We start from the raw sequence: 10,791 nt of genomic DNA on the forward strand, positions 1-10,791 counted from the left end.
CCTGTGTTCGGTTCTCGCCCGTGTCCGGTGCCCGCCCGTGTCCGGTGCCCGCCCGCCTCCTGCCCGCGCTCCCTGCTCCGGCCGGGATCCGCCCCGCGCTTTCCGCGCAGCCCGCAGCGCTGCACCCGCCGCCCAGCTCGGGGGGAGAGGGGGGGACGGGACGGGAGGGACCGGGACGGGGACGGGAACGGGAACGGGAACGGGAACGGGAACCGGCGGGGCGGGACGAGAGCGGGACGGGACGGGACCGCCGGGCACCTGCCGAGCGCCCCCCTTGCGCCGCCCCTTGCGCCCCCCTTGCGCGCCCCTTGCGCGCCCCTTGCGCCCCGCGATGCCGAGCCCCGGCGCCCTCCTGCTGCTGCCGCTGCTGGCCGGTAAGTCCGCGCCCCCCCACCCCCTCCAACCGGGGCCCGGCGTGGGGGCCAGGGTCCGGCCCCGCCGTCCCGTTTCCGGGTGGTCGCGGAAGGGGCCCCGGGCGGAGCCCCGGCCCGGGGTCCCGTCGTCCCCCCCCCAGCGCCCTCAGCCACCCGCCGCCCCGCAGGGCTGGGGGGGGCCCCGGCCCCCGACCGCCCCCAGGGCTGCGCCCGCGGCAGCTGCTACCCGGCCACCGGGGACCTGCTGGTGGGGCGAGCCCCCCGCCTGAGTGCCACCTCCACGTGCGGGCTGCGCCGGCCACAGCCCTACTGCATCGTCAGCCACCTCCAGGTGAGCGGGACAGGGACCGGGGGGACCGGACGGGGATGAGGGGACGAGATGCGGCTGGGGTCACACACCACCGAGCCCCCCTCGATCTCAGGAGGAGAAGAAGTGCTTCGTCTGCGACTCGCGGCGGCCTTACGACGCCCATGCCAACGCCAACAGCCACCGCATCGAGAACGTGGTCACCACCTTCGCCCCCCGCCCCAAAAAAGCCTGGTGGCAGTCGGAGAATGGTGAGAGGTTGGGTGGGGCCGGCGGGGCATCCCAGGGGGCTCTCCTTCCCTTCCTCCCACGCCGAGGAAGTGTGACTCAGCCGGCGGACGCGCCCCTGGACCGTGGCCGGGTCGGGGGATGAGCCCCGGGGACCCGCCGGTGGGTGCTCCCCATGGTCACATGTGCCATCCCCAGGCGTGGAGCACGTCAGCATCCAGCTGGACCTGGAGGCTGAGTTCCACTTCACCCACCTCATCATGACCTTTAAGGTGGGTCCTGGCACGTGGGTACCTGCCATGGCACAGGATGGTACAGGATGGGACGGGGGCTTTGGGGCCGGCCCCCATCCCAGCTGAGTGTCCCGCAGACCTTCCGCCCTGCGGCCATGCTGGTGGAGCGCTCGGCTGACTTTGGGCGCAGCTGGAAGGTCTACCGCTACTTCGCCTACGACTGCGCCGCCGCCTTCCCCTACGTCCCTCGCGGGCCCCCACGCCGCATCGACGACGTCGTCTGTGAGTCTCGCTACTCCGACATCGAGCCCTCCACCGAGGGGGAGGTAAGGCCCCGGCGGTGCCCCAGGAGGGGTCAGAGGACACCCCGCTCTTCTCTCACTGCCCTGCTGTCTCCCCTCAGGTGATCTACCGGGTGCTGGACCCCGCCATCCCCATCCGGGACCCCTACAGCCCTGCCATCCAGAGTGAGTTGCCCGCCCTGGGCTCCTGCCTGGCTGCTCTATTTTGGGCACAGCTATTTTGGCTGCTCTCTCCCTGCTCTGAGCCCCACTGCGGGGTCAGGGCCAGATCCGTCCTGTGGGGGCTCGGGCCCCTCCTGCAACCCCCCCGTGGGAGCAGCTAAAGGTTGGGCTGCATCAGGGTCGAGTGGAGTGGGATGGCCATGCCGGAGCCAAACCCAGCGCTGAGCGGCATCCGTGGTGTGGGATGGGGTCGGTGATGGGCAGAGGAGTCAGGGCCAGGCGCAGGACACAGCGAGTTAATGATCCAGGGCTAAATTTAGACTGGGAACAGGAGGGGAGGAATCTGCAGGGCAGAGCTGCTGGGAAGCTGCCATTCCCGGGGGAGCCGTCCAGCCTGTCCTGTCCTGCCAGGGCTCCCCGGCTGCGCCCCCCCGGCACAGCCCCCGGTGCTGGGTGTCCCGAGGCTCAGAGAGGAGCCCTGAGCCCAGGGCACTGGTTCTGCACTGGCAGGGGCACGGACCATGTCTGTTGGGGGGCCCCACAGGGCCCCATCCCGTGCGTAGCCCCGGTGAGTGGTGCGCAGCCTCACCATGTGCACGGGAGCTGAACCAGCGCAGCGACGTACAGCCCAGCCTGGCCACGTGCAACCACGTGCATGTGAGCCAAACCACACGCAGCCCGATGCCAAAAGCCGTGCCCAGCCCAGCCCGATGGCGTGCAGCCCTGCGCGAACACCCCGTGCCAGGCATAGCCCGTGCACAGGCTCCACCACGCTGCCCGTGCGTAGATCAGCCTGACCGCCCCGTGCCAACGCCGGTCTCTCCTCACCCCAGACCTGCTGCGTGTCACCAACCTGCGGGTGAACCTCACCAAGCTGCACACGCTGGGGGACAACCTGCTGGACACGCGGCGGGAGATCCGGGAGAAGTACTACTACGCGCTCTACGAGCTGGTGCTGCGTGGGAACTGCTTCTGCTACGGGCATGCCTCTGAGTGCGCCCCGCTTAGCGGGACCACCACTACCGCTGACGGCATGGTAAGGCAAGCTGGGCCCGTGTGCCCTGCCGGAGCCGGGTGGCTGCGCTGCCCGGTCCCGCAGCCCCTCACCGTGGCATCCCGGCAGGTGCATGGGCGCTGCGTCTGCAAGCACCACACGCAGGGGCTGAACTGCGAGCGCTGCCAGGACTTCTACCACGACCTGCCCTGGCGCCCGGCCGAGGGCTCCAGCACCAACGCCTGCCGCCGTGAGTGCCCCGTGCCAGCACTGGCTTCTGGCACGGAGATCTTTGTGCCGAGGCTGGCAGGCTGTGCCGTGCCAGGGGTTTTGGGTGCCGCATGTGAGCGATGTCGTTGGATGGGGATGGGATTCATGCAGACTGGCAGGTTTAGGGTGCTGCCTGCTGTGGTTTGGGGAGGTTTGGGGTTGGGGTGCTGCGTACCGGGGTGAGGAGGGTCAGGGCTGGGGAGGTTTGGCCCTGCTAGGTGGGGAGCTGGGGTGCCACATGCCGTGCCGCAGCACCGTCCCCACAGGCTGCGACTGCAACGAGCACTCGCGGCGGTGCCACTTCGACATGGCCGTCTTCCTGGCCACGGGGAACGCCAGCGGGGCCGTGTGCGACGGCTGCCAGCACAACACGATGGGCCGCCGCTGCCACCTCTGCAAGCCCTTCTACTACAAGGACCCCAGCAAGGACCTGCGGGACCCCGCGGTGTGCCGAGGTCGGTGCCGAGGGGTGTGTGGCATGGGGTCGGGCAGCGAGGTCGGGGTGCTGACCCTACTCGTGCCCCCAGCCTGCGACTGTGACCCCGAGGGCTCTCTGGACGGGGGGCTGTGCGACGGTGCTGACGACCCGGCCCGGGGGCTGATCGCGGGGCAGTGCCGCTGCAAGGAGCACGTGGCTGGTCCCCGCTGCGACCGCTGCAAACCTGGCTTCTTCGGCCTCAGCGCCGCCAACCCGCAGGGCTGCCAGCGTGAGTACCAGGGCGGCACCCACTGGGGTCGCGTGCGTGACTTGGCCCCGCCGGACGCTGCTGGCTCTTCGTGCAGGGTGCCAGTGTGACCCCCGCGGCACGGTGGCCGAGGGCAGCCAGTGCGACCCCGTCAGTGGCGACTGCTTCTGCAAGCGGCTGGTGACTGGGCACAACTGCGAGCAGTGCCTGGTGAGCGGGGCTGTGCCGGGTGCTGTGCGCGGTGCTCGGGGCCGTACACCGTGCCCAGGGCCGTGGTACCACAGCTGGGCGCTCGCTGACACCCGTGCCCTCCGCAGCCCGAGCACTGGGGGCTGAGCCATGATCGCCCGGGCTGCCGGCCCTGCGACTGCGACGTGGGAGGTGCCCGCGACAACCTGTGAGTCTTCATGGGGATGCAGGGGATAAGGAGCATCCCTTGGTGGCATCGGGGTTGACGGTGTCATTGGGGTACCAGCTGCGCCATGGAGACAGGACAGTGCCGGTGCCGCAGCCACGTGGTGGGACGGCAGTGCAGCCAGGTGGAGCCCGGCTTCTACCGCATCAACCTGGACCATTACACCTATGAGGCTGAGGATGCTCGGCTGCATCAGGTAAGGGACGAAGGTGTTCCTGGAGCGTAACATTAGGCAGAGCAGGGCACCAGGTGGCTCTTTGCAAGGCCCCCAACCAGCAGAGCGGTACCTGCTGGCCAAGGTAATTTTTGGGGTCCCGTCTCACACCCCAACTTCACACCAGGGCTCGGTGGTGGAGCGTGAGCCCCCCACGGACCGCCCGGCTTCATGGACGGGGGCGGGCTTTGCCCGCATGCTGGAAGGTGGCTGGGTGGAATTTCACGTGAGAGATGTGCCTTTCTCCACCGAGTACGACATGATCATTCGCTACGAGCCCCAGGTGAGCACCAGATGGTGAAGCTGGTGGTGGGATGTATCACCAAAATGGGAGGTGGTGGCGGGGAATGCTGGATGGTGAGGCTTTTTGGCACAGTCCCTTCTCTACTGGCAGCATCCGGAGCCCTGGCAGGAGGTGAGGGTGAGGGTGTTGCGCCCCAGCCCCGTCTCCGCCAGCAGCCCTTGCGGAAACACCATCCCAGCTGACGACCAGCTCTCCACCAGCCTCCCCTCTGGTGCCAGGTGAGTGCCTCGCCGGGAGCGGGCTGCTCCAGGGCCCGCGGGAGGCATCTGGCTGCCGGTGCTCTGCTTTGCTGCCCCCAGGTACGTGGTGCTGCCCCAGCCCATCTGCCTGGAGCGGGGCGTCTCCTACACCCTTCGCCTGGAGCTGGGCTGTGCCACTGCTCGGCAGGATCCCACCGCCAGCGTGCTCATCGATTCGGTGAGGGGCGGCTGGGCAGCAGGACGGGGGACACCAGCCCTTTGCGGGGGCAGGATGCGACCATAGGGGACATGAGGAGAGATGGATGTGACATCCCCCTGACTTGCCCTCCTCAGCTAGTGCTCCTGCCTCGTTACTCCTCACTGGAGATGTTCATCGCGGGCGACTCCGGCTCCATGGAGCGCCGGCAGACCTTTGAGCGGTACCGCTGCGCCCAGCCCTTCCACGCCGCGGGGCCCTCGCCCGTGGCTGAGCCCTGCTCCGGCCTCCTACACAGCTTCTCGGCCATCCTGCACAACGGGGCGCTGCGTGAGTACAGTGGTGTGCCCCATCGCAGGCCCTGCGCCCCTTCCCACACCCCGTTTCGGCGGTCGCCGCTTACCCTGCCCTCTGCCCGCAGCCTGCCTCTGCGACCCCCAGGGCTCGCTCAGCGCCGAGTGCCAGCCCCAGGGCGGGCAGTGCCGGTGCAAACCCAATGTCATGGGACGGCGCTGCCACCGCTGCTCCCCGGGAACCTTCGGTTTCGGACCTGGCGGGTGCCGAGGTGAGCGCTGCAGGACTGTGCTGCCCCAGCCCGGAGAGGAGCGTGGGCACCCCAGGGCTGAGGCGGCTGGGGAAGGATGCTCCCCAATGCTGGGGGCAGACGCCATGGGTGCTTTGCCTTCCAGCGTGCCAGTGCAGCAGCGAGGGGTCAGTGAGCACCGTCTGCGACAGCGCCACGGGACAGTGCTCCTGCCGTGAGGGTGCCCACGGCTCGCGCTGTGACCGCTGCCAGCCTGGCCACTGGGGCTTCCCCGCCTGCCGGCCCTGCCAGTGCAACGGGCATGCCGAGGAGTGCGACCCCCGGACGGGCAGCTGCCTGCGCTGCCGCGACCACACGGACGGCGAGAGGTGCCAGAGGTGAGCAGGGCACACGCCTGCACCAGGCAGGGTGCTGCCCTGGCCCCCGCTGACAGCCCGCCCATAGGTGTGCGGATGGGCACTTTGGGAACCCTTCGCTGGGCTCCGGGCAGCACTGCCGGCCCTGCCCCTGCCCCGAGGGGCCCGGCAGCCCCCGCCATTTCGCCACCTCCTGCTACCAGGACAGCCGCTCCCGGCAGGTCGTCTGCCACTGCAGCCCCGGGTACACAGGTGGGTGCCCACCGCAGCACGCTCGGTGCCCTCGGGGGTCCCCCGTCCCTGGTCACTACCCATCGCCCTGTGCCGGCAGGTCCCCGCTGCGACGAATGTTCCCCCGGGTACTACGGGGACCCGCTGCAGCCCGGCGGGCGCTGCCTGCCCTGCCAGTGCCACGACAACATCGACATGACGGACCCAGAGGCATGTGACCGGCGCACGGGGCACTGCCTGCGCTGCCTCTACAACACGGCAGGGCCACACTGTGCCGAGTGCCAGCCTGGCTACTACGGGGATGCCACGCGGCACAGCTGCAGGCGTGAGTACCCACGGCCATGCCCAGAGCTGCCTCCGTGGCTCAGCACGTCCCTGGGGACCATGCGCTCCCATGGCTGCCCTTGCTCACGCACAGCACTGTGGGGTCCGTGCAGCCCTGCCCTGCTCTGGGCCATCTCCTCTGCCCAGTGCTGGTACTGTGGCCCCATCCTCGTCATTGTCCCCATACCCAGCTTGTCCCATCCCATCTGCGTCTTCATCTCATGCCTATTCCTGTCCCCATGGTCATCACATCCCCACTGCCACCCTGGCTCTGTCACCATCCCATCCTCATCCCATCTCTATCCTGGCGCTGTCCCATCTCCATCATATCCCCATCAGTGGTCCTCATGCTGTTTCCATCCCACCTCCATCCAATCCCCACCCCATTCCTGCCCAATCTGTCTCTATCCTGGCCCATCCTGCCTCCATCCTCACCTGTCACCGTCCCCATCCCATTCCTGCCTGTGTCCCCATCCCATCTGACCCCCCATCCCGTCTCCATCCCAATCTCATGCCCATCCCATCCTATCCCTGTCCTCATCCCGTCCCCATCTGCTCTCAACCTCCATCCCTGTCCCCGCTCACCGCCCATCTGGTTCCAGGTTGCTCCTGCAACGCGCTGGGCACTGACCCCAGCACCTGCGGGCCCCAGCAGTGCCAGTGCGACAGGCACAGCGGGCAGTGCCACTGCCTGCCCCATGTGGAGGGCCAGAGCTGCGACCGCTGCAGCCCCAACTTCTGGAACCTGGGCAGCGGGCAGGGCTGCCAGCCCTGCGCCTGCCACCCCCAGCACGCCCTGACACCTGCCTGCAACCAGGTGGGATGCAACGGGGACAAGGGACAGGGGCGCGGGGAGCTGGGATGGGGCTGGGGGCGCGCTGCAGCAGTGCCAGCCCCCACTGCGCCGTGTCTTTCAGTTCACGGGGCAGTGCTCGTGCCGGCCAGGCTTTGGGGGCCGGACCTGCGCCGACTGCCAGGAGCACCACTGGGGCAACCCGCAGCAGCAGTGCCGAGGTGGGAGCCGGGGCTGGCGAGGGGTCTGCACCGGGCCCCGCGGTGCCCTGACCCCGCTCTCCCCACAGCCTGTGACTGCGACCCCCGTGGCATTGCCAGTACCCAGTGCCACCGCGGCAGCGGCCACTGCGACTGCCGGCCCGGCATCTCTGGCATCCGTTGCGACCAATGCGCCCGAGGCTTCGCCGGCGCCTTTCCCGCCTGCTACCCTTGCCACCCCTGCTTTGGGGACTGGGACCGGGTGGTGCAGGACCTGGCTGCCCGCACCCGGGCGCTGGCGCAGCGGGCCAGCCTCCTGCAGCACACCGGGGCTGCTGGCGCCTTCCAGAGCACCTTCCGGCGGCTGGAGGAGAGCCTGGCCACCGTGCGTGACGTGGTGGCCGCACGCAACACCACCGCTGCCACTGCTGCCCACCTGACACACACCACGGAGGGGCTGCGGTGAGCACCCGGTGTGGGGCACGGCTCCCAGGGTGGCCCCGGGGTGGGTTGTCACCCCCTTTCCTTGCAGGCGACAGATTGAGGAGGCGACGGAGAGGCTGACACGGCTGGAGGGGGAGCTGACGGCTACCCAGGACGCCAACTTTAATGCCAGCCATGTGCTGGGCACGGTGGACCGGGGCGCCCGTGCCCTCAACCACAGCCTGCAGGACCTGGAGCAGCGGCTGCATGCCCTCAAGACCTCCAATTTCCTCGGTGAGCCACCCTGGAGAGTCGGGCTGGGGCAGCGGGGCTGTAGCCAGGGGTCTGACGGTGTCCCTCCACTCCCAGGTGCCTACGACAGCATCCGCCAGTCCCACGAGGAGTCACGGGAGGCCGAGCGCCAGGCAGATGCCTCCACCCGCACTGTGCCCAGCCCCATCAGTGCCTCGGTGGCCACCCGGCGCCGCACTGAGCAGCTCCTGGCCAGCCGGCGCGATGACTTCAACCGCCAAAACGCGGCCAGCCGGCGGGCACTGATGGACCTGGCGGCGAGGGCGCGGGCGCTGAGCCTGCACCCGCTCAACGAGAAGGTGGGATGCAGAGAGGGGAGTGGGGGGATGGCGCCTGGAGCCACCCTGAGCCCACGCTACCTTGCAGGTCTGCGGTGCGGCGGGCGACGTGCCCTGTGCCGAGAGTCCCTGTGGGGGAGCCGGGTGCCGGGATGAGGATGGGGGACGGCGCTGCGGGGGTCTGAGCTGCGGTGGGGCTGTGTCCACGGCCGACAGCGCGCTGGACCGGGCACGCCATGCACAGGAGGAGCTGCGGCGAGCTGCCGGCGACGTGGCCCAGCTCTCCCACAAGGTGCACGGCACACAGGCGCTGGTGGGAGCGGGTGGCATGGCTGTGCCCCCCAGTCCTTCGGGCTGGCACTGAGGGTCTCTGCCCCTGCTCAGGTGGCCGAGGCCAAGGGGAAGGCGGATGAGGCCCGGCTGCGGGCGCAGGCAGCCCTGGACAAGGCGAACCAGACCAGAGCCCGCGTGGAGAGCTCCAACAAGGAGCTACGGGAGCTCATCAGCCACATCAAGGCCTTCCTGAGCCGTGAGTGCTGGCCTGCCGGGGGACTGGCCGCCCCTGCCCGGCGTTGCGTGGCTCTGCACCTGCACCACACTGCACCGACCCTGCACCGTGCTGCACTGCATGGTTCCCGCGCAGCGTGGGTGCTGTACCGCCCTGGCACCGCACTGCACAGCCCCTGCCCCACGTTCTGCTGCATGGTTCCTGCCCTTCTCGTGTCCCAGCTGTCCCCTGCCCCCCCTGCCCTGCCTCACCGTGACTGCTCCCTGCCCTCCACCACCCCTCGGTACGCCTGTCCCCTCTGTCCTGGGGTGCTGTGAGGGGACGCGCTGATGGGTCCCACCCGCAGAGGAGGGGGCTGACCCCGAAAGCATCGAGGTGGTGGCCAGCCGGGTGCTGGAGCTATCGCTCCCTGCCGCACCGGCCCAGATCCAGCGCCTGGCCGAGGAGATCAAGGCGCGAGTGCGCAGCCTGGCCAGCGTGGATGCCATCCTGGAGCAGACGGATGGCGATGTGCGCCAGGCCAGGCAGCTGCTGCAGGACGCCCAGCGGGCCAGGTGAGCCCGAAAACACGGGGATGCAGCCCCCCCAGGGACCCCCAGCCTGGGCTGGTGCTGAGGCCGTGCCACCCTGGCTGCAGGTCGCGGGCAGAGGGTGTGCGGGGCACAGCTGAGGCAGTGCGGCAGGCGCTGGACGAGGCGCAGCGAGCCCAGGGCATGGCCGAGCAGGCGCTGCACCATGCCACCGGTGACATCCAGCACAGCGAGAGAGCCCTCGGCACGGTAAGGGCCCCGTCCCCATGACCTCAGCCCCACGGAAATGGGCAGGGCCCCATCCCCACCGTGCAGACACCCTGACCGTGCCCGTCCCCAATGCCACTGGTCCCCAGATGCAGGCCCAGACGGTGGACGCAGAGCAGCAGCTGGCAGGCGCCATGGGGCGGATCGGGCTCCTGGACGGACAGACAGACGCCCTGAAGGTGAAACGTGCCAACAACAGCCTGGCGGCCACGCGTGCCCAGGAAGCGGCCAGCACCGCACGGGACCGAGCTGGCGAGGCCAAGCAGGTGAGCGAACAGGGGGTGTGGGGGACCAGTGAGGGTCCCACGGGGGTCCCGGTAACTGGCCCCGCTGCCCGACAGGTGCTGGAGGGGCCGCTGCGGGACCGGTACCGGACGGTGCAGGAGCTGGTGCAGCACCGGGCGCAGGGCGCGCGGCAGGCGGGCAGCCGGGCGCAGCAGCTGCGGGATGAGGCAGCCGAGCTGCTGCGGGACGCCCAGGGCAAGCTGCAGCGGCTGCGAGGTGAGGCCAGGGCGGTGGGTCGGGGGGTGGCGGTGGTGGCAGGGGGCCAGGCTGACCCCGTTTCCCCCCATCCCCACAGCACTGGAGGAGGCGTATGAGCGGAACGAGCGGGTGCTGGACGCCAAGGCGGCCCAGCTGGGCGGGCTGGAGGCCAGAATGAGGGAGGTGCTGGCCACCATCAACCAGCAGGTCCAGATCTACAACACCTGCCAGTGATTCCCCGGAGGGGCCCAGACCCCCCCCCGCAGCCCCCAGCCCGGCCTCGGTCAGCCCACAGAGGAGTGGGCAGGGTCGGGGCTCTGGGGCACTCCCTTGTGTGAATAAAGTTACAGAGCAAGACTGCCCGGCGTCTGCCCCGTGCGGTGGGCTCCGGTGCCCGCCCAGGTGGTCCCGCAGCGGCCTCCCTGAGCCTGGGGAGTGGGAGCCGCCTGCCCCTGGGTGTGGGACGCTGCGGGCCGGGGGCCAGGTGCGGGGCAGGGAGACAGGCTGTGCGGCCAAGGGCTGGCTGTGGGGCTGGGAGACGCCGCAGGAGACACAGTGCGAGACCAGCAAGGGGGCCAGGGGACGCGGTGGGCCCGGGACACCCACGGAGCGGGCCCGGGCCGCAGGCTGCGCCCAGGCGGCGCCGCCCGGCCCGTT

General features: G+C 69.9%; 1 protein-coding gene across 1 annotated transcript; it reads left to right on the top strand.

The window, feature by feature from the left end:
- Nucleotides 1-239: 239 nt before the first annotated feature.
- LOC147599555 (laminin subunit beta-2-like) lies at nucleotides 240-10,491 on the top strand. The gene is made up of 33 exons (XM_086755644.1): nucleotides 240-374; nucleotides 542-705; nucleotides 797-932; nucleotides 1,108-1,181; nucleotides 1,280-1,468; nucleotides 1,546-1,609; nucleotides 2,440-2,642; nucleotides 2,730-2,850; nucleotides 3,137-3,325; nucleotides 3,398-3,577; nucleotides 3,654-3,766; nucleotides 3,874-3,953; nucleotides 4,032-4,167; nucleotides 4,313-4,468; nucleotides 4,580-4,707; nucleotides 4,789-4,906; nucleotides 5,023-5,215; nucleotides 5,307-5,450; nucleotides 5,575-5,806; nucleotides 5,874-6,037; nucleotides 6,117-6,341; nucleotides 6,943-7,157; nucleotides 7,258-7,354; nucleotides 7,423-7,795; nucleotides 7,866-8,050; nucleotides 8,126-8,367; nucleotides 8,435-8,638; nucleotides 8,731-8,875; nucleotides 9,201-9,408; nucleotides 9,492-9,633; nucleotides 9,741-9,917; nucleotides 9,993-10,152; nucleotides 10,232-10,491. The coding sequence occupies exons 1-33, from the start codon at nucleotides 332-334 to the stop codon at nucleotides 10,366-10,368; spliced, it is 5,337 nt and encodes a 1,778-aa protein (XP_086611770.1). The 5' UTR covers nucleotides 240-331; the 3' UTR covers nucleotides 10,369-10,491.
- Nucleotides 10,492-10,791: the final 300 nt, after the last annotated feature.

Source organism: Chlamydotis macqueenii, chromosome 10, assembly GCF_036417535.1.
Source record: "Chlamydotis macqueenii isolate bChlMac1 chromosome 10, bChlMac1.mat, whole genome shotgun sequence".
Classification (NCBI taxonomy): Eukaryota; Metazoa; Chordata; class Aves; order Otidiformes; family Otididae; genus Chlamydotis; species Chlamydotis macqueenii.